This window comes from Apteryx mantelli, chromosome 3 (assembly GCF_036417845.1).
Source record: "Apteryx mantelli isolate bAptMan1 chromosome 3, bAptMan1.hap1, whole genome shotgun sequence".
NCBI lineage: Eukaryota > Metazoa > Chordata > Aves > Apterygiformes > Apterygidae > Apteryx > Apteryx mantelli.
The window spans coordinates 18,889,553-18,912,996 of NC_089980.1; the positions used below are offsets into that span (position 1 = coordinate 18,889,553).

General features: G+C 48.3%; 1 protein-coding gene across 1 annotated transcript in view; it reads left to right on the plus strand.

The window, feature by feature from the left end:
* Positions 1 to 21,386, plus strand: part of WDPCP (WD repeat containing planar cell polarity effector) — a 152,985-nt gene extending 131,599 nt beyond the window's left edge. Inside the window, exons 16-19 of the mRNA XM_067294664.1 lie at positions 5,418 to 5,553; positions 13,606 to 13,706; positions 15,254 to 15,282; positions 20,452 to 21,386. Of these exons, the coding sequence (XP_067150765.1) occupies positions 5,418 to 5,553; positions 13,606 to 13,706; positions 15,254 to 15,282; positions 20,452 to 20,496 (311 nt within the window). The 3' untranslated portion in view covers positions 20,497 to 21,386. The remainder of the gene's footprint in view (positions 1 to 5,417; positions 5,554 to 13,605; positions 13,707 to 15,253; positions 15,283 to 20,451) is intronic.
* The last annotated feature ends 2,058 nt before the right edge of the window (positions 21,387 to 23,444 follow it).

Genomic DNA, 23,444 nt, shown 5'->3' on the forward strand with positions numbered 1-23,444 from the left:
CGCACCGCAGGCGGGCAGCGACGCCGCTCGCGTGCTGCCAAGACGATGAGGCAAGCTTCACGCGGCTCGGAAAAACCTGATAGGCGTCTCGGGTTGCAAGATCGCTCCGGCGGGGACGCTGGTCAAGCGGTTGGAGCGAAAGGGCCGGGAACTGAAGCAAACCCTTGGGTACTCGGTTCTTAGCTGCCGGTCGCAGCTCGACACTGCCGCATCAGGATCGCCCCGTGAGACGCACCTTTTTTTAATTATTATTAAATAATATTGGCACTGCAAGCCTGGTTCCTAAGGAACTAATTACTTCGGCTCTAGGGAGATACAAAAAACTTTTCAGCCTATGTCGTGGTTTAACTTATTTTTGTGCCTGATTTTAGCAGGGTACATAGCAAATCCGTAGTAGAAGTTGAAAGCTCAGCTGGAGCTGGTAAAGACTCAGCATGTCCATTTGCAGGAAATTTTAAAACCAGTTTTCACTGCTAGTTGCAGAAGACTAAGTAAAATATATCTGTCTACGCTAAAAAAGCATTTATTGATGTTAACTGCTTCTTCAGTTTTATCACACCACTTTCATTTTAACTATTAAATTTCCTGGCACACCCGCTGAAACAGTTGTGCTGCTACTACTTATGCCTAATATCCAGCTAGCGAAATAATGACACATTATGCTATTAAGGGTTGCTGCTACTTAGTAGTGATTAAAGTGTTATCTTCTCAAGTATCAAATTGTTAAATTACAACACAAATAGGAGATATTCCTATTTAATGCACCTTTTCCAGCTCTCTCAACAGGAACAGCTGTTCTCAATGATTTTTTTAAAAGGCTATAAAAACAGTATTTCAACAATTAACATTTGTCAAACGAAGACCTGTCAGCACTGGGAAATAATGAAGTAGCGCAAAAATAATCTAAAAATAAGAAGCCGTAAGAAAAACTGGACCAAAATAAGCAGAGCAGTTTTGAGTTATTTCCCCCACACACAAACGAAGCCGGTTGTTCTCAAGTGGTCTCCCTGCAGGAATTTGCTAAAACTCAACAGTTTTACTAGATGCTGTTTATTTAGAAAGACATTTTCAGGAAAACAATTGTAGCTAGAGAAAAGAGCCGACCACACTCAAGGCAATGAGAAAAGTCCCCCTGGATTTCAATAGCCTAAGAATGTTACCCTGTGGCTTTAGAAATACCTTCCTGTAGTTTAAGAGAGTCCAGGATAGAGTTAAGGTGGAGCAGCTTGGTAATGTGTGAAATCATGCCCCATCTTATGCCTCCTGCTGCGGTTACTTCCCTAAAACAACAACTTGCAACAGCGTGAACGCCTGATTTCAACAGGTCAAAACAGCAAACAAAGAAGCAAATACAGCATAAAAGGGGGTAGGAGCTTATTCACGTAAAAATACCTGTTCAGGTAAAAAAGTACATTTTGTTTAGATGCCTCAACAGGAAAGTGTTATCATTTGGATTATTACTACTATAGAGTTTTAACAGCATTCACCTGGCTTAACCATTTGCATTGTTTCAGACCCTCGATTTGCTTCTTTCAGAAAAACTGTACTTTTTTTTTTTTTTTTTACTTTTTTCTTTTTTTTTTTAAAGGAGCACTATGGCTGAATTCTGCGTGGTTCACTGGGAGCTCGTTGGGATATATTTGCAACTCCTGAAGCAAAAAAAAAAAAAAAAAAAAAAAAAAAATCTGTAGAAGGAGTTACATTTTTTGAACTTATTGAATTTTTCAAAGATCAGCATGAAGAGCTCTGATTAAATGCTTGCTTCAGCGTTTTAAAGGCGCCTTGTGTCCCCGTTGCCTAAGGAGGTCGTACGTTACGATTGCACTGTAAACATCAGATTGTGCAGAATTGGCTCTGCATGCCATGCCGCGCACACAAAGCAGCAGTCAAATGGCTTATCTGGCACTTATCAACCAGTTTATTTTTCATGCCAAAAAAAGCTATGTTTTTTACAAGGGCAGCTGCTACTTTGTAAATAATTTAATGGCTTCTGTTAAGTAGAGCTGTCAATTTTGCAAACAATATTAAAAGCAGATTTTCATTTTGCCTTGTGATTGCATGTTTTGAAATGCGTTTTATCCCTCAAAGTCCAGTGGTGGAGACTTCAGCATGAAAATAGCTTCTGATTTGCAGACACGGATCCAACAGCAAATAGATACAGTTAAATAATGACACATAAATGAGCAGGGAAGGCGTGAGATCTCACTGCTGGTGTATCGTGTTCAGAGAGCAGGATGCTCTCTGAAAGGAGAAAGTGGAGAGGAAAACTTTTAGCAGACTTCTAAAGAAATGCATTTGGCTATTGCAGATAGGTGCTAGATGTAGCAACAGCAGCTATCAGCAAATTTTGGAAATAAGATAATGTGCATTGTTCTGTTTTTCCTACAATATTATCCTAACATTGACCATGACAAATAGGATTTTGCAGAAAAGGATTTTTAGCAAAAAGAATTTTTTTTTTCTCCCCAGAGGAAAAAAAAGTTCATTTTATTGAATCTGATAAATGATTTTTAAAATGAAATAACAATGCTAGCAGAGATCCCAGCTGTCAAGTTTTTAAAATTCAGATTCAAAACCCCAGCTCCTAACACGATAACCAAGACCCAAGTTAGAATTAAAAACAGAGAGGCTTTATTCTGCAATAGCCAAAGGAAGATCTCAGATTACCTGAGGACAAAACCTTCAGGTACAACTTGTGAGCCCTCCAACAGCAGCACAAAGTCAAGTCTTGATCCAAGGCCAAACCATAGCCTGAACCCTCATCCAGATGTAAGGACCACCACCTTTTCCCAGCTCTGCAGTATTTTTGCCAATTTTTTTTTTCTTTCTTAAGTCACGCGATATGTTGTCACTGGTTTGGGGGTTTTCGTTTTTAAATTGTGTTCCTTCCACATTTTTTTTTTCCTGCCATAGCACTCTGCTCCCGAGGAACACAGCACAACATCCCACAACAAAAACACCTCTTTCCTTACCCTCCAGAGAGCTCATGGCAGATGGTTTTGTGGCTTTGCACCATTTTTGGCATCTGATCGTATCTTCTGTTACACTGCAACACTGCAGCTGTATACGAGCATAGGTTCAATATTAGCAACTTCAAGGGCAGTTTCAGATATTTAATTTAGATATGAAAGTGCAAATCAATCTATTTGCACGCCCCATAGGTAGGACCCCCCCAGTTTTGATAGTCACATCACAGGCTGTATGTGCACCGCTTTATTTTCCAGTAGATCCAGGAGCACCACTTAACAAGGTGCAGCCATGCTGCATCCACAGCACAAAAGCAGAGAAGTTAGTGGACTTGCTTATAAAGTAGTTTTCTCCAACCTGGTTATTACACACATATAGCTCATAGCGTTCATGTATTATAAGCATGCCATGCAACTGTTGGCACATCCAAACCATAGCTCTCTCCAAGTTCCCAGACAGGAAGGTCCCATACAGAGCATGCATTTCAGTCCCTTTGAAATGATGTGAAAGGATTGTGATTTGTTCAACAGGTGAGAGAAGATGCAGGCTAGCAGGATGAGGGAGAGGGATCAAGTCAAAGTCCTGTTTTATTTCCTTTCTCAATCCATGCTCCTCTTTGGGCAGCTCTCAAACTTCTGCGTTCTGAAATGCCATTGCTCCTTGGATCTGGGCCAGTTTCAGACGTGATGCATAAGGAGAAGCTGTAGAAAGTATATATTGGTAAAAGTTTGCATGTTTAAGGGGATAAGTTATGCGTGCCTCCTTAGACATTACTGAGTGACTGAGTGGGTGGAAAGAAAAAAAAAGAAAAAAAAAAGGATGAATTACACCAGCTTGACTCACCCTGTAGGTCTTAGCTTTCACATTTAGAAAAGAAGGGTGTTGAACATCTCCCTCCCAGGAAGCTAAGGCCTAGCCAAGGAAGAGTCTCTTCAGGACCAAACACTTAAAACGCAGATAGAAAAATGCTTTGGAATATCCACTACCAGAGGGTATCAAAATTCATCCTGCAAGAACTGTGGTGGGTTTTGCCTAAACACATATCAACAGGAATTTTGTCTAAGCCATTTCTGACTTCTTTGCACACATCAAAAGCAGCTTGTGCTGCAACTTTAAGTGTTGTTCCCCCTCCTTCTCCCTTTGCTCACTCCACATTAGACTTCAGGAGATCTTCAGCGAGAAGTGTGCAGGAGAAACCTACTTTGCTCACCCTTAATTTGAGTTTCCTGGACATAGGGCATTACTCAGATACAGCTTTTTTGCTCTCCTTTTTCTTTGGAATTTTTATTCCAGATGGAGGAGAAGGCGCACCCAGGCCCCTTTCTCTCATGTTCTTCGCAGGGCTGTGCACCTGTCTGGAGACATGGGGCAACTTTGGTTGTTTGCAATGATTTCCTGCATTATTCTGTGTTTGAAAATCAGCAACACAGCGAGAACATCAGTTACTCAAGGAAGCCAAATCTGTCATCACACTTCATCCTCTCTCATGCAGCCCATGTTAATATTTAGGTAGCATGAAGACTAAAAATAGCCCGCAGCAATCGTGTGGAGTTAGCTTCTTAGGACTTGGAGATTGAGAAACACTTGCAAGTAGATTTGCCCTCCTAAGCTGGTGAGCATCCTGGATCTCTGGCCAAAATGTGAACTAGCAGGATGGTAAAGCCTGTGAGTGCGTTATGTTCTCTGCACTGCCCACAGTGTTGCCATGGGTATTGGGCAGATTAGCTTATACAGGATGCAGGAAGGCAGAAAACAAGGGGAGAAAAACAGGATTAGAAAAGGAAAAAACACAAAAGGGCCTTTTGATTTTGAGAAAAATCTTTTGAAGTCTTTATCTGTAACAGGATTTTTCCTTAGTCCAAACTCTGCTAGGCTGGGGTTTGATTAATGTATATATTTAATGTGTCACACCTAGAATACGCCATTTTCCCCCCTATATTTTTAAGGAGTTGGGGTATTTTCAAACAATGCCCTTCCCCAAAGGGCTCAGCTTACAGCTTGGGAAGTACCCAGTACCTAGCCAGGCTCCTGAAGTCCTCCCGACTTTACCATTAACCAGAACATTTTGGAACAAAGCTCAAGGAGAGCCTTTCCTTCGGAAGGCAGTAGCTGCACGAGGCTGGGGGAGAAAGCCCAGCCCTCGCCAGCCAGCTGGACCTTCTGTAGGTGACAATTTAGAGTCAGCATTTCCTCCCTGCAGTCAAAAATCAAGGCGCATGACGCTTGCCCCTTTCCAAAACCTCTTGGATACGTTGCTGTAACCAGTTAGCTGCTTGGTCTTCTTTCCAAGGAGAAAAGCCAAGGGTGAAGGCACAGTTTTCTGTGCGATTTGATCAGTTAGAAGAGAGGACACCTGCGTCCTTACTGACACCCGAGACGAACAACTGCTGACCTGTTTTATACTTGATAATTCGGCAAGCCTAACAGCATAACTTGGTTCATCTTAACAGAGCTTCTGGGACATTTAGCCAGAGAAGATGCTTCAGACGAAGCTCGCCTTGACCAATCTTCAAAGCGCCCAGGAGAACACGGCCTCCCTCCTGCTGGTTCGACCTTCAGGCTGCCAGCACAGGGCTCTTCCAGCAGGTGAGCGGGGCAGAAAAGGGCTCATGAGCAGTGGGCGACAGCTTGCTCTTATTGCTGTCAGAGAGACCCTTTCACAAGGCCAAGAAAATTCACCATTTCCACAGCAGGAAATGAAGACGGAGCTGGGGGGGGGGGGGGGAGGGGGGCGGGGGAAATATAAGCAATTAACTGAAATTTATTTCAACACATTTGATATTCTGAACAGTCCTGACAACTTTACTTGTATCTGTGTCTGACTGGAAACACAATAAAACATTAAGACGCTAGCAGGAATTAAGGAGAATTTGGAAGCCAGAAGGACACAGGATGGCCACAAACCAGTCTCCAGAAGCATATATAGTTTGAGAGTATTTGACATTCTTTAACATAACAAATTAAAATGCTCAAGCAAATGCAGCCTGCTTTGACAAACATGCAGAAGAAGGAGAAATAAGACAGAACGCTGAGATTAACAGCTACAGGCAATAAACAGAACTTTAAAAAAAAAATAACGTGATCTTTAGAGCCATCTTTAAGCTCCTCACTAGCCTGCGCCTGAAGCCTCCCAGACGAGCTCTCGAGAGCAGATGGGTTCCAAAGGTGATGAAAACCTGGAACGAACCTTTGAGAGAAACAGCAGGTCCAGTACCAGTGCTCTTAAGTACTTCATCTATACTTTTGTTGCTAGCAAAGGGCAGGACATATTGCAACAGACGGGAAATTGCAATGAAACAGAGTATTCAGCTCTTCTGTAAAGACTAACAAAAAAATTTTTCCCCCTAATGCATTCTAATAGAAAAGAAAATTCTTTGTTCCCAGTGAGTATACAGATGCATTTATTTTTACTTTCTGCTCCTACCATGCAATAAACTTAATTAAAAAGTTCCAGTGTATGTACAACATTGAACTTCCATGTCAGCAAATCATCCTAATCATTTGTGTTTGATTGTGCTGGCCTCTCCTTGTGTGGGCAAGGATTGCATTTCTCTCCCCTTCCAAAGATCATCCCTTAGTTCTCTCACATGAGCAGGTTCAGCTTTTGCAGTATTAGATGTAATATCCATTGTACCAGCTACACACCAGTAGGTATATCATGTGAAATACTTTATTTTACACGTAACCTACAATTCTTAAGATACAGAACACCATCTAAGGCTTTCATAGGTATCTAAAGGACTTAGAGACGGATCCAGTTTTTTTTAAATACAGCGCACAATTATTTTCTCCTAACTTTTCAGATAGCACTGTATTGATACGAGAGAATATACAGGCAGTAAGAGATCACGCTGAAGACTATTTATTACGGAGAACTTTCCTTTACAAGTGCTCCAATCAAGGCAGCTCCTTTAACAGAGCATGAGAACAGAGACTAATCCCAACACGCCTCTGCTCCAGAGGTATAAACACGCTATCCTCCCTTCAGCTCACCTTTTCCCTTTGGAATTTGCCATGACTCACGCTTACCTGGCAGTCCCACAGCTAGCTCTGCTAGGCATCTTGGGGGAGAGCTTTCAGCGTTCAGCTGCCCTCCCGCTCCCCGGCTTGCCCGCTTGACCACTCGAGCTCCAGCCAGTGCAAGCGGGCCACCAGCAGTTGCTGATCCTCACGAGGGGCTCCCCGCAATCGCCGAAGCCGCGTGAACTGCTCGGATTTCCCGAGGCTCGTGCTTGCCAAGGTGGTGAGTCTGGAGAAAGCTTCCCACCCGCACTAACAGCTCCCTCCCCCTGCTAAAACCCAACATAGGCAGCTGCCCCTCCTCAAGACGACCCTGGGGTTGTTGCTGCCTCCAGCTGAGCTCCTAAAGAAAACTTCCAGTGGCTCCCCGGGATGGCTGCAGCTGCATGAAGCCTGCCAACACTCATTTGGGTTTTAAAGGCACTCCCTGTAACAACGCCGAGCAGCTCAGGAGGTCACCTGCGAGGGCACAGGTGACTCCGAGAACAACTTCTCCATGTTTAAAAATTCGGTTACAAGTCCATAACCATGATTTGTGTTCAGTTTGCCTCCAGTTCCACGTAATCAGAAGTTTATTTTCTATAATATGCCTGCTACCAAATATGCATCAGACTTCTTTATGCAAAGAAACTTGTATAACAAAAGGAAGAGCTAGAGTGTTACAAGCCTGCCTTGAGACACGAGTGCCATTCTCAGCGCTGTAGTCATTGCAATGTTTCGTCTTTCTGGCCAAGATATGCAAGCATTGCTAGGGATCTGACTACCTAATCTGAGACATCAGGAGAGAACTTAGTTTATAATGGGTAGATGGTTCCTCTGCACTTTATATTTCTTTAAATTGTTTCAGCATGGGAACCCCAAATTAAATCATATTTACTTTGTTGCCTCAGTTGATTTGCATGAAAAATGGAAACAGTAAGGCCTTACTAAAACAGAGCAGTTCATTGAATCATAGCTGTATAGTGCCTGGCACCTGAGCATCTTAGTAAGTGCACAGCAACATTATTATTCTAACCCACTTCCCACATCACAAATTCATATCTGACATTTCCACTGCCCACTTCTTCTCAGCCTCCAACCACTACCTGCAGTTTCAAAATCAATAAGCAGAACACACTGCCCCTCCTCTGAAGGCCCTTCACTGTTTGTTAGCTTGGTCATTTCTGTTTAGTTATTGACTTTCTCCATTTCTCATGCTGTTTAACGCTAGTCTTCATTTATCTTGCTGGTGAGGAGAATACATAAACATTGTAGATCCTGAATCATTTCCTATTTATTTCTGAAGTCTTTTCCCTCAGGAAAAAAAGAGAAGAAAATTCCATTTTGTAATAGATTTACTATCCTTCTATGTTCCCTAGCCCTGTGCACAATATAACTTCCTGTCTTCGCTAAGTCGCTTCAGCCACACTTCGTATGCATTAGTGTAGGCATCTTGTTGATTTATCTCCTCAGCATCGCTGATATCCATGAGACTCACTCTCTAGGGACTTTATTTGTATTTTATGGAGCAGGGTTAGTTCACAGCTCTAGTTTGCTTCCTCCTCCTGCCAGCTGACACACCATAACTCGCTAAAGCGAACATCCTCTCTGTTGTGAAAACACTTGTGTCAGATCTGTACTTGAGTGTTGCTCGCAGTCTAGCACAAGGGAAAGGATTGCTGCTGTCCTTCTGGGATCCCTCACGTTCACCGGTGCAAACGGTTCCCTTCTGTCATTATCCTTTACAAGTCCTCACTGGATCACAGGCCTGACCTGAAGCAATCTGATCTCTCCTTGGAGCTGGACCTAACTTAACAGCTGAATCTGCTTGGAGCAGAGGGTTGCACCAGATGAGCCCCAGAGGTTCCTTCCAACCTAAATTAACCTGTTCTTTCCATGTTGAGTGTCAGTGTTCAGTGTCGTTCAATGGCATTATTCTTGCGATAAAAACCCCCACAACCTTTCCGTAGATGTAAACCATAAATCCCACAAAGTCAATAGCACTGCTCACATCTGTTTGACACGCGTGAATTAAACTGCAAGCAACAGAACTGCTAGGCTCTACTATCTTTTGGATAGCAGCAGTCTCTAATCTCTGCAAGACCCCACAGTGGGAGTTGGCAGGTGTTTGACAAGAACAAGAAGTGAAAGTTGCTTTGTTTCTTTTCTGGAGTCTTTTCTTCATCTGCCTTGGGTTTACACCTTTGTACCAGCTAGTTGCATCCAAACATCAATTGGCCTGTATTACTGCATTTCTAACACTACTATGCAGATACAAATTTGAAATGGTATCTGGATCTGAAAGTATCTCACCTGAGTTTCTGGAAGCTCATCTCATTAAGTCCCCAGCACATTCCTAGACTTCTCTCTCCTGTGTTTAAGCTTTGAAAGCACCTTTTTTTTGGGACAGCTGAGATGCATCTCATGATTTACAACCCAAGGCAAAAAGCCCTGGGCAACGTGAGAAGGTTAGCAGAAGACCTTTCTATTTAGCTTACTTCTTAATAAACCCTATTACTGTTGCCCTACAGGGAGCCTTACAAATATACATGTGCATAGCAGAAGCCCCATTTTCAGGCTGCATGTTTAACAGATCAATTAATTCTTAATATCATCATCTCCTTTCAGGCCCTACCTAGCAAGGAAAGACAATCCTGGAAGAGAAAGCCAAGAAAAGACTGGAAGGAAAATGATCATTCATAGAACAGTCCCAGGGCTTTATTTACCCGAGCGCTTGTTCTAGACAAATTCTAGCTTCTCTTTTTAATAGGTAGAAAGCAGAGAACTCTGAGACTAGACTAAGTTTTACAGCTAGAGGAAATTGGAGCAACTCCATGACATTTTATGAAAGTGGCACTCGTGTTGCATGACATGATCAGTTTTCCAAACAGTGCACACACAGTAAGTTATGGGCAATAAAGACTGCAGGACAACGCTCCAGGAACAGGAACTTCATCCGTTGTGTGGTTTCTTCCACTCTGCCAGGAACAGGACAGGAATACCAGCCACCAATGCAGAGCCCAGTGAATAATTTTACAAGTCAAAGTGCCTATCTCCAGCTCATATGCTCACTACAGACCATTACCGTTCTGTCCTTCCAAGCCTCAGGTCTTTTACGGCCTAGGAATATTTATTCTCTCTCACTATTCTTTTCTCTCCACATGGACATGTTTTCATCAGAATAGCTCTTTTCCTACACATAAAGAACAGAAGTCCTCTCAGAAGGTGTTAACGTTGTTCAGGGGAGCAAGATAACTCTGCAATATGTTTAGGAAACCAGTTGACTTCTCATGGGACAGTTTATTTCTAGACGAATCAGCTAGCGAGCGCCTGGGACAGCACCAGGGTTCTACCTGTAAGAGTCCAAAACAGCATGACAGCTGCCCTCATTTCTCTGCCACTGTGATTGCAAACTGCAGTGCGGGGGTTCCCCCCTTCAGTGTTTCACTGTGTTACCTTTCCAAAAGATGTTGGAGTTTTAAATATCTTGTGTTTATTCAATTTCAATCAAATTCTGATGCTATGAATTCAAAACACTTATCCACCAGCCCACCTACACCAAACCAGCACTACTCCTACTTTAATTAAGCTCTCTTGTCTTAATATGAATTTGTTTATAGTAGAAGACCAAAGTATATACTGCTGCACTGATTTTTCTCATAAAACTTTCCTGTTGCTTTTTATGTCCTTTCAAATACACCTATTTCAAGTCCTCTCTGGGTTTTTATACTAAGCTCAGAAGCACATTTATATAATTTGAATCTGTAGCATCACCAGTAAAACCTCAGGAAGCATTAAGAGACAGCTGCATGACAGTCTTTCATATCTGTATATGCTGGTTATTAAATCAGCGTAAAGAGAGAGAATAAGAGTTATCCTGCCACAGCTCCTTTTGTGCATCATGTAAAAAAAGCCAGAAGCATTAAACATATTTCTTACTCCATTGTTTCACATGATTGAACAAAATAAGGGTTCCTCACTGTTCCGGCCCTACTGCGTGTTCTTCCGCTGGCAATTATCTTTTGAAAAAGTCCTCGTTAACCAGGAAGTACAACTAGTCTTCAAATAGCCAGGATCCACCCCGAGAAACACGCCGTGCCACGGGTCCGTCGCCCTCCTAGCAGCTGCTCCGCACACCCTGGTGGCCCGCAGCTCCAAAGAGAAGGCGGTCGAGGGGCATCACGGGGAAGGGACGATGCCACCAAGGAGACTCTGCACCGACTCGGGACCCGGGAACACCGCAGCACTAATCCTGCCCGCTCACTGCGGCGCTCATCCCTGGCCTTTGCTGGACTCCAGCGAAGGCGGCAGGAGCTTCGCTTGCCTCGAGCCGGCTACAGCGGGCAAACAGAGGCAGCTTTGGGCAAAGCTGCCCTCTCAATTCCCACCTCCGTAGAGCTGAGATCATGACAGTTACCAACATCAAAGAGATGTTGGGCAAATTAATTAGTTAATGTGCGTACAGCACTTGAAAAAACACAGAATTAACTCTTATTATTCTGGACGCATAGAGGTTGCCTGTATGCGCTCCTAATTCTCAACAAAGGTCCTCCAGATTAAATTAGATTGCTAACGTATTGCCAGCTTCGCTTAGCCAAAGAAAGAAAAGTCTGAAAGAGTAATTTGACTTTGTCACATGAGCAGTGTGTATACTTGATGGAAATTTCTTCAGCATGCACAAAAATAAAAAAGAAAAAAAAAATCAATAAAATGCCTGCCAACTGTTCCACTGAAAACATTTTATAATCTATAGCCCTGCAAACCCCGAGCCAAGATAAACCGTCATTGCTGACCGAAAATACTGACAATTATTTTGCGCTGATTCAACTTGGCCCAGCCCAGACTGACCTTGTTTATTCATCTCAGTCTAATTCGTATTAACTTGGCATCAGAATGGGACATGTGGCATGTGTGCGCTGAAGACCCATTTCTGCATCTTAGATAAGTGTAGTGCATTGAGTACTTCCAGTGCCTTGAGCTCTTAGGTAGATTTATATGCATTAGACAGAACTGGTTAAGTTCCTTTTATCCCCGCTGGGCTTTTCATGTCTGTTAACTACAAAACTAGAAGCTCTGCAGAAGTAACATCTTCTTCTAAGCCTTCGGATATACACAAAATCCTCCCAGCACTGGCCAATTTTAAAGACACGTCCAAAGAGGATGGACAGCTTTAAGCTCTTAAAACATAAAAATAGAAGAGTTATGGCAATTTGGCAGCCAAAACAGCCATTTACAGGTCTGCACAGAAGCCGCGGCTATGTGTAAGAAAGCTGATCAAGATACTGCAGAGGAGATAATGGGGTCGAAGAGCAAAAGTATCTCTCCGGTTTTGCTACCAGCGTAATCTGGTCCCCAATGAAGTTTCTTAGTTTCTTTTGCCGAAGCAATAAAGCTTAGCACAACCCAACCATTGCATTATTGCAGCTTAAACACAGCTCAGCAAAGCTGATGAGGAGAGTTACTTTCGAGTGCTTTACAGACTCCCAGCTGCTTGCAAAGCTATCGCCATACTGGCTGGACGAAGACAAAGACGCAGAGAAAGTCCGAGCTTTTTCTTAGTTATTTGCATTCTTGTCAGCAATAAAAGACTTACTCCTGGAACGTGTTATTCATGTTGTCAGAGCCAAGGGAGATTTCACGCTGTGGCTGTTAACAACTAGGGCGCCCTACAAGAGCATCCACATTTTCACTCTCGCAACTTCATTGCTGTTGTAACTAAAAGCAACCCTTGAGGATCTACTGACAGGCTTCGAGGAGGAGGAGAGGGGAAAAAAACAAAACAAAACACCCACAGGTGGTGCAACTGCTCTCCTACATGCAGGAGCGCAGTAAACAGCTGCATCCAGAGCACGGAAACCTCAGCCCGGGGGAGGCACCCGGGACCTGCAGCTGGCCTCACCTGGCAATTTCTGTTCGTTTTCCCTGCTCAGCTCAGTCTTGCCAAAGGCAACGTTGCCTTTGCCTTCACTGGGCATTTGGTGGTTCGAGGGCAGCAGGATGAGCGGCAAGCTGAGATAGCAGCCCAAACACCAGCTCCACTGCCTCGGGAGCAGAGCACCTTTCCCACCGTTGCCTGACAAAATGTAAGGGACAAGCAAAGAAAATGAGACTATGAAAACCAAAACCAAACTAAATTATCCCTCTGCACTTTCCGCAGCAAAGCGCTGCCTTTTTCCTCCCCGGAGCTCTTCCGCAACTCGGATTGCAGCGTTGGAGGGGGGTGAGAGGGTTTAACCGCAGAAGAAATCGCAGGAAACCCGTGACGCCTTCTGGGTCTCGCAGCCCCCGTTCCCGCGCCAGGGCTCACCTCGCCTGTCCGGCTGCACCCGACAGCCTCCCTCTGCTCCGCTAAACACAGCCCAAACCCCTCAAAAACCCAACTTGACATCCCGTCTGCGGCTGATGGGACGGACATGGAGTGACTGCAAGGCCCAGCGGCTCTTCCCAGTAACGCGCTGTCAACACACACACACTGGTGTCTGATAAAAAAAGAGCTACAGCCCGAAACCCGGGAACTGCAGACTGCTCCATACTTGGAAAAAAAAGCTGCAAGACAAACCGAGCAGCTTTGCTCTATGCAGCAGCATCTCCCCAACTCTTCCTCCCTCCCCTCCCGTCACTTTTGTTTTGTTTTTAAAGGTCCGCCAGCCGCAGGCAGCCGGAGGATGAGGAGCCGGGGCCCGGAGCGGGTGTCTGTGCCGCCTCTCAAACGGAGAAGCCTTCTGCCACGAACCGAGAAGGTAAGCCAACAAGCGACTCAGGCACGCACAACGGGGGGAAGTTAGAAATAACGTTAACACTTGAATTTTGGGAGCGAAAATAAGCCAGCGGCACCACAGCATCAGCTCGGTATGTCTAGCGGGAAGGGCAGGCGTGAGGACTCCGTTCCTGAAACGGCTGTTGGCTCTCATGACACAGGGGAAGAAAAAAAAAGTTATCTGATTGCGTGAAGCGCCTTATCTTACAGCGTTATTCATGATTCAGCCAAGACGCGAGACAGGTGAAGTGTTTATTAGTTACGGTTGCTGTTGCTCTGTTATTTGGTATATAACGGCCAGGTCCTCAAGCAGCAGAGCTTCACCGAATTGCACGGTTTCGGAAGTAACGTCCGACAGGGCTTCTGCCGGCGTTTCTCCAGAGTGAGCCGGCAGAGCCACTCTGCCTCTGCGGAATCCGTATCCACAGACGGCGGATTCGGAATGGTTCGAGGGTATAAGGGAGCGTGCCGGGGTATTTCAGCACGGGAAGCCACAGGTCAAGAGCCGCCCTGTTGAGTCCGCAAGCCAGGTGCACGTGAAAGCATTCGCACAAGGGGCAAGAAGAGGATTTTCACCTTCTGCTTTGCCCAGCACTCCCATCCCCCGCGCCGACAGGAGGCAGCTCCCGCCCGGCGTCTCCGGCTCCTTCCCGCAGGAGGCGCAGGTCACACATCCGCATCCGAGGGGGCTCCCAACCAGCTGGCCAAGGGGTGCTTCCCCTGTCAGATCGAGCTGGATTACCAGCTCGCCACCATCAAAATGGGAAGTTTAGTCCCACTCTCTCCTCCTTGCACCCTCGGTCATGGGACCGAGCAAAGGGCCAGGCAGCATGTTATCCCAGAGGAAAAATATATATATTAAATATAGAGATTTTTCATTTCTTACCCATGGACTTTCATCCATTGCAGCGAGCAGAACCGGCTCACAGGGGGATCGGAGGACACCGGCGTTAGGACCAGGTGAGGAGCAGGAGCCCATCGCCCAGAGCAGGGCTTCTCTTCGACGTTGGCAGCTGCGAAGGCAGCTCAAGCTGTAACACGAAGCCTCGTCCTCCACTACCTCCAGCGGCAGCCCGACAGCACGCGGGCTGCAAAACCCTCCCAAGGCACGCAGCAAGCGCTCCACCGCCCCGCGGCTGCCCCGCCACCGGCAGCCGGGCTCGCGCGGGGCGAGCGAGAGGCGCTGCAGCCCCCGACCCCACTGCAGCCACGCAGCACCGTCGCGCCGCACCGCGCCATGGCCGCGCGGGAGTCCGCGCCCGTCGCTGACCTCGGGGGGCTCCGCAACGCCCCGTCTGCAAAAATCACAACTGCTTTAACTTGGCACTTGGTATATAGGTGTCTGACATGCACAAACCTGCCCAAGCAATATAGTAAATATTTTAACTCCTCCATTGAATAACAGGTTATAAAAATAGCTGTGTCCTATCAAAAAAGTGGAAGAGTTACCTAATACCGTGCCCGTGTTTGTTTGGGTTTTTCAGTGAGTTCAATGGAATGTAAATAACGTGATGATCTTTTTTTTTAAAGGAAACTTGAGAGCCGTTCCTACAGAGCAGGTAACGCATTTCTGATTTATTTTTCCATTTCTGCTTATTATTATTTACTCTGTTTTGCAGCTTCCTGAAGCTTCCCGAGCCTGTCCCTGCAAGCTGTTCGCCTGCAGGGCTCTCGCTGGAGTCGGCAGAAACGCGCCGTACGCCGCGCTGTTGGGACAGGGCTCCTTCTCGCGCTCCGAGCCGAGCGCGGCGCGGCAGCCGCCCAGAAGGGTTGTTAGCCGGCGGATGGGGCGCGAGAAAGAGCTCATTGTCCTCGAGCCACCTTCGGCTTACAGACACCAGCCGGGGCTCGTAGGGGCGCCTTTGACAGCGCGGCCGCAGCGAAGGGGAGCGAAACATTATCCTATGGCTTCATGACTGCTTTAAGCTGATTTGACTGGAATACGCTGAAAAAAAAAAAAAAAAAAGGTGCATGGGCCCTTCGCCCTCTGCCAGCCTCCAGTCCCGCGCCCTGTCCCCTCCTGTGCTGGCTCCGGCACTCCGGGCTGGAAAAGCCTCGCCCGAGCCGGAGAGGGGGAAGGTATCCCACATAGCTGGGGCGAACCTGCCCCGTCCCCAGGTGCTTCGGCTCCCCCCGGGCACCTTCCCTCCTGGCCCGCTTCCTATAGAGCATATAGGTGAGAGCAACCCCGGCCCCAGAGCGGATGATTCAGCAGCACTAAAACAAGCCCGTGGGAGTGCAAAGAAAAAAAATAAACAAGAACAAAACTGCGTGGCAGCAGCGCGGACAGAGGCATGAAACTGCCCATATTTTCACCACCTCCTCCCAATTACGGTTCTCATTGCAACTTTTATTTTCAAGGCTGAAGTTTTCAATGTTTGGCCTTGGTACAAATGAATCACTTATAAAGGAAAAAGAAAAGATGAACTCTCCAGCCTCCCAGCAGGGCAGGATGGCACTACTTTCTTTCTTTATAAAGCCAGCCTGTGCCAAGTCAAGTCCTGCTCCCGGAGCTGCTCTACCAGTCGCCAACGGCTGGAGGACACCAGGCGCCAGCCCCACCTCCAGCAGGCCCCCGCGCACGGTGGGGCACAGGGAAGGGCTGGGAGCCGGCGACAGGGCTGGCGCTCCCTGCAAAGCCCCGTGCTCGGAGGACAGCCCCAGCTGGCTTTTTAATGGCAGCTCTGCCTTCTTCCAGCAGCCCTGAGGATGCACTGTGAAATAAAATATAGCAACGGTGGCAGCCAGGAGAGATCTGTGGGATTTCGGCGTTTGCAGCTGGGTGAGCCCACAGTTAACTGCTCCTGCCCTGAACCGCACGCAGGAAGGCTCCTCTATCCCGCGTAAGCGGCTGAATTAGTACATTAAGCAGCTTGTTTGGAAGCTCTGGACTAACACAACAGTGAAATCCAGATAAACAAAAAAGCACCGACCGGCCCCCAAGCTGCAGCAGTTCCTGCAAGGCCACGGGAAGGTGCTGGAGACGGTGCTGGGAGCAGCCAGCCCTCCGACTGCGGGAGGAAGCAACCTGCTAAAGAGGAGGCAGCCTCTCGTACCGCCCGATGTGGGGAGTGGAGAAGCCGTCCACACCGCACCGACTTTGCCACTTCCCGGACCACAGCGTTTTCCAACGCTGTTCTGTCCCGACTTTTAATGGCGCACGGAAGTTTGCAAGTCTCACAGCTAACCGGATCCCAATACAGAAATGAGCACCCAGGGAATCAGGAAAGCTCCCTCCTAGCTAGCCAGCCGGCCCGAAGGCCACCTTGAACTCAACGAAGGCACCACTGACAGCAGCTCGGGTGCTGCTTTGCGCTGCCCCTGTTGAAGAAAGGAGCCTTTCGGCACTGCCAGCTCCACGCCGGAGCAGGCCCGGGGCTCTCCGGGGCCTGTGCCCGACTCCCATTTTCACCCTCCTGCTGTTCACCCAGGCTGGAGCTGCTCCACCACTGCTTCCTGCACATTGCTTCAGAGGGAGCCCGCACAATACCGGGCTCGGTGCCACGCGAGAGGAGCACACCCAGCGCCCAGCCCTTCTTGCACAGCCAACTCCGCAGGAGGATCCCAGCAGCTGCCAGCGGGAGGATCGGGTTTGCCCCCTTGGCAGTTCTCCGGCTGAAGTCAGAAGTGACCCATTTCCCAAGCAAATGGCCACCAAGGCCTCCACAAGGATGCCGTCCAGGACGGACCTGATCTTCTGTAGGCGCATGGCAGCTAGCGTCCTCCTCGCTGGCTGCCGCTGGGAGCTACAAGGAAGCTTCTCCTCCCTGAAACTGCAAAGATCATGCAACAAAATGTTCCCAGTCACCTACCAGAGCAGCTGGCTGTCACACAGCCAAGTAATGCTCAGGCAGTCAAACGAGATTTGTTTTCTAGAGGAAACCCTTTGCCACACAGCTTACAAGACCTTAGGAGAAACTAGGATCCCAATGGCAGCATTTGATGGGGTTGGGATCTGGCATTTGTGTTCTGTCCCATCTTCCAGGAAAGGCTGGAGATGGGACAGGTGAGATCTCGAGAGCCAGCCTTCTTGAGGCCCCATCTATTCTAGCTGCTTTGAGCGGGGGCTTGGACCAGACGACCTTTGGAAGTCTCTCCTGGCCTGTGCTGCCGTACAGTCTTGACCAAGCTACATAGGTCAGTTCAAAGTATCTCAGTTCAGCAGCACCCAACATTAGATAAGTAAGACTAAGTCTCCAAATGACCTGGTCACCCACCTCAGTACAAAGTAGACACTTTGGGGCAGGCAAATCTTAACTGCTCCATCACTCCTAGGATGGAGACTGCTTTTGCTTGTTTACAGTACTTTGAGATACTCCAGTCAATGGTACCTTATGGCTACTCAGTGATTGCTTTAATATATTTTTACTCAGGAAAATAACCATCACCGCTATAGAGGTTGCATATGACACTGTCCAAGGGAAACAAGGAGGCATTTCCCATGAAACAGAGCAGGACCTATGGAACACAACAGCACTTATGTCTGCCCATACTGTCCATTTTTGTGGCCTAGGCTAGACAGAATCAGGCAGTCTCCACTTCAAAAAAAAATATGTTTAAAATAATTGTTCATGGCTCCTTCATTTATTCCTCCCTCTCCCACTATCCTCCTTTCCCACCTTCATCATGCCCTTGATAATGACACACACCGCCCCCAACAGAAAAAAACCACCCTCCTGGGAGCAACACAGAAGCACAGGGAAGATGTTTCTCTCCATTTCCTCATCCAAAAGGAAGGGATACTCCGTTCTGCCTTAGACCCAAGGAGACGGAGCAAACCACTGCCTCCGTCCTGCCATGCCTGCAGGTGGCTTAGTGGCTTTTCAATTACAGGGTGCACATTCCCATGCTGCTCCTCCCTCAGCCTGCCGGAGAGGGACCGCATCATTACCATGCAAAGTCCCACAGCTGAAACTCTCCAGGACACAAGCGGGTGCTATCCTGTCAGGATACTCATGTTTTCCTTCACTGGATAGCTAGCTGCTCATTACCAGAAACGATGCTGCACTGCTGACTTCCCTTTCTCCTGGACAGCCCTCTTACTGGAGCATGAAAACCAACTCCTGGAGCACCCCAGCGATAAAACAGGTTGTAGCAACTTGGCAGCAGAAAAGACGCAGCTGTCAGAAGAAGGTCCCAGTCATCACACCTCTCTATTCTCCGATTAACATTGAACACCTCTGCAGCAGTACATGTGCTTGATGCCACGCAGGCTTCCCGTGCGACACCTTGAAGCCTGCTCTAGCACGACCAGGTTTTGAGGAAATAGGACTGAGGAGCTGAGCTGGAGCAGGATGAACGCTCTGGTTAAGCCTGGCCCAGACAGAGAGGCGGCCACAAAAATAGAAGCCCGAGTCACATACAGATCTGATACACTCAGGACCCCAACCCTGGGGCAACAGGGACCTACGCAACAGATATCCTTGAACGCTAAATGGTCAAACTTTTATTTTTTTCTCTGCTGTCTGCCTTTACTTTCCACTCATTGCCTCAGCCCCCAGAACAAGCATCAAAAGAAGAAAGAAATCACCGATTTGCACTGCCTAGCACTGGCCAAGCCAATTGCACCCAACAGCACAGCTCCTGCAGAAACCAGACCCACCGCAACAGAGCGCAAGCCTCACGTGACCCACACACCATCTCCCCACTACACCAAGAGAAAAACCCCTGCCAGTCTGGCACCAACACAGCTCCGGGGAAGAAAAAGCCAGTCCTTACCTTCAGGCACCACTGCTCCTCCAGGCACTATGGCTATGGATCCTCTGAAAAACACCCCATCGCGTTTTGGAGCCTCCAGCCACAAGAGCTGTTCTGAGAGCAAGGGAAACCCACAGCAAGCCTGCAGCTACCCAAAAACCAGGGCACACGCAAAAGCCCCCAGGGAGCCGCCGTTACCTGCATTAATAGGCTCTGTTCATGAGCTGCAGCTGGCTCATCCCTTGCAACCAATCACATCCCTAGAGGCTGCACTTCTCGCAGGAGAAAAAGGCATCTTTCTCGCTCTTTCTTGCAAGAGTTGCCTCTAGTGTGAATCAGGGAGGAAAGGATGAGGCGAAAGCTTGGGGAAGCGTGCCGCTTCTCCCTTGAACTCGGCTGCCTTAGCGGCTGGCCAGGGCGCTGCCGCGCAAGAGCGGAAAGGTGCCTTTTCTGGCCTGGGCGCGGGGCTGGCTGCCCGGGCGCCCGCGGGAGCAAGGTGCGCGGCGCAGGCTTGCAAGGCTTGTGCAGAGCAGCTCAGCGGCTGCTCAGGCTTTGGCCCCGGCCGCGTTTCGCCTTGCCGCAGCCGCGTGCCTGGCAGGCAGCGAGTCGGGCACCTTCCAGCTCAGGCGCACCCACGTGAGCACCGGGGCTGGCGGTGAAGGCATGCCCTGAGTTTCCGCATGGGAATGACCCGGCGGGGCCTGGGATGCACGCGCTGCTTTGCAGGGGGAGCCAGGGATGCTGAGAAATAACGGGGAGCCCTGCCGGGGCCGGGCGGCCTCCGGAGCACGCTTGCGGCCGGCCTCCCCACGAGGCGAGCGGCTCGCCGTCCGAGCGGTGGAGGGCGCGTGCCGTGGGATGGAGCTGCTGCTCCGGGAAAGGGTTTCCCTCTTTCCCGCAGGGAAGGAGGCCCACGGGCCCCGCACCCGTCCCGTCCCCGTTTGCAGTTCCCGGGGGGGAGGGAGGGGGACGACGTCGGCGCCCCGTCGCCTTCGGCTGCTGCCCTGACCCTGTGCGTCTCTGCCCCGCAGGGGACCGGCGGGTGTCTCCACGTGGTGCACCTGGGGCGCGTGTGACCCCCCCCCGCCCCTCGGCGCGTGGAGCGAGGCCGCGGGATCCCGGCCGCCGGCTGGAGATGCGGCCCGGCCGCGGAGGGAGCGCTGCCCCGACGCCCCCACGGCGCTGCCGCGTTCGCCCCTGCAAAGCCGGACCCCCGTTTGCTTGTGGAGGACGCGACGGTGCCGTTTTCGTCGTGGCATCTGAAGACACGTTAAAAATAAAAAGACTTTTGATTAATTACACATCCCGGGTTGCCCAGCAAATGCGGTGCCAAAAGCTTTGTTTTTCCTTGCACCGGTTCATCAACTCCTCCGTAATTCTCCATGCATTATATGTTTTAAGAATCTCCCCTCGGAAGCAGATCTGAATTTCCACTTAAGGCCCTGCAAACCGCTCCGTTGCGATACTAGCCGATAAAATCTCCACTCAGGATACCTCTGTGAAAGAGCAGCCTTTCACAGTCGGCAGCGTTTTCCTGAGAATGCTCTCAATTTTCATATCTAGCTATATCATCTTAGCTGAATAACCATTATTTTGCCTTTTAAAAAAAAAGACGTGGAGCCTTTTAAGCATCATTCCATTGGAGTCCAGATTTTAATCTGCCGCTTCTAACCACTAAGAGAAAAATGCACTGGGAAGGTAACTCAACCTGTTTCATCGCTGCAGGTTTTTTTTTTTTCCCCTGACTGTTAGAAGAGCAGAGAGCCTGGTAACAGGTCTTTCTTCCCACCATTTGATCCAGTGCATCATGTATGTACACTTATTTTGTACTCTGCTGTATGCACGCGTGTGGCTTATGTTTGATCTTTCGGAGCATTCGGTTGCTAAAACCCAAAGCTGGGGCTCTGTTTCAAGTTGGTTTTGTACTGTGAACAAATCAGTGGGAATAAATGGACCAAAAATAAAAGCACTGTGTTAAAAAAAAAAGCCAAACTATTAGAAATGTTTTGTTAACGAAAAAATCTGTGTTTACCCAAGCAAAATATTTTCGCTTACTGTTGGTCAGCCATTTTCCCCTAAGAGGCAAAAGCCTGCTGAATTTCTGCCGAACTCAGGGAGATTTTGATCGCAACAGAAAAATTCCCAGCGGATTCCAGCACTTTATTAGAATCAGTGTATTTCAGTGAGTATATTAGAACGAGACTTTTTTTTTTTTTTTCTTTTTCCCCAGTTTGAAGAGAGTTTATATGCTCGATGGGGAAAATTAATAAAAGGAGCTTTGAAACAGAGCAGGCTGCTGCACCGTTTCCCCGCGCAGACGCTGTGCATGTAATGGCTGGTTACTCGGTGCCTCCTTACTTTGAGGAGAGCGTGCATTTAATGTGATATAGATTAAAATTTAATTTCTGAAATACATACGCTGTAACAACAGAGCAAGGAAATCTCTCACTTGTTCTACATGCAACGCTGAAATGTGTTACTTAGCCATACAGCTATTTTGCTGAATTGCAGCCATATTTCTGTCAGTACAAGTGATGGTCTATATGAGGGATTAATCTGACACCAGACAGTGATTCTTAATCCTTCAGTATATCATAATCTATTTACTTTGCATGCTAAGAGGATTTCAGCTTAAAAATATACAGGAAGTGATACTAGAAATGTACATAAGATCCAGAATGCCATTTCCTAAAATCTCAGTTTTTCACAAAATCCTTTTATGGCTTTCCTGGAAAAGTCCTGTCTGTCCTGGAAAAGTGCTGAAAAGGGATTTAACTGGAAATGGGCATATGTTTTCCTTTATCCTCAACCGTATGACCATTTTCACCCTCCTCCTTCCCTGCAGCTTTTTGTGCTTGAACATAAGACATGAAAGAAAAGATCTCCAGTATAGCAGGTTCCTTGTCCGGGAGTTACACCAGGAGATTTTATTGACGAATTCAAAACAGGTTTTGTACCGATGTGGGATTTTATATGCATTAATTGCTACCCATGTGCATGAGTTAGCAATGACTGGATAATGTAGAGGTCAGCGCAAGGAAAACCACAAATGGTCGGGTGCAACGATGCCTTATTCATCCCTAATCATCCAGTCTCTTTACGCCGTGCCGCAAAGGGTGGCTACAAAATAACTGTAATAAGTCGAATTAGTGTACGCTGCTCCCGAAACTTGTAACGTTATAATTTATGCCTTCTGCTCCCGACGCTTCGTGCCGCAGCCCTGCAGCGCCGTCGGGGGCTCCGGCCCCGGGAGCACCGGGCTCCTCGGGGCCCTGCAAACTGCTCCGCAAGGCAGAAAAACCTGAGACGGGCGGGGGGGGAGGGGATTAAAAGCGAAGCTTCCCACACGGGAAACCAAGCCGTCGGAGGACAAACACGCCGGTGATAGCGACTAGGTCATAAATTCCCGGAGGGCCGCGATGCACCAAGCGTAAAAGAGCTGTGACAGCCCAAGCGGGGTGTTTTTGTCCCCTTGCCCCTTTTTTCCCACCCCCCCCCCCCAACATCCTGGCTTTTGGCTTACGAGCAGAAAAGCCTTCGGCCCAGGCGCTCACGTGCGGTGTAGCACACGCGACGCCCTTATTGCCGGCGACGCCGGGTGCCTTTGAAACCAGCCTCCCCCCCCCCCCCAAAAAAAGCCCCACGGTAGGCACCGTGCCAGTCTCCTCGAACTTGCAGCTTGAACAGAAAACACGGCGTAAGAGCGTGCCGGCTTTACCTGCCAAGACTTGCGTCCGGGGCGGCAAGCTGCTTCCCAAGTGCCGCAGCGGCGGCGACGGCGGCGGGAGACGCGCGTTTGGCCGCGGGAATCCCGGCCGGGCTCCCGGCGGGCTGCCAGGAGGCGGCGGGCGCCGCAGCCGCCCCTCCCGCGCCGTTTTCCAGCCCGTTCTCTACTGAGCATGGGGGAAAATATGGGGGAAAAAATAAAAATAAACGCCAGAGTGGCGGGTTAGCCTCTCTTTTGCAGCACGGCCGGCCATTCCCGCGTGAGTCACGCTCTCGGGCCTTGGGAAGCTGCAGGCCT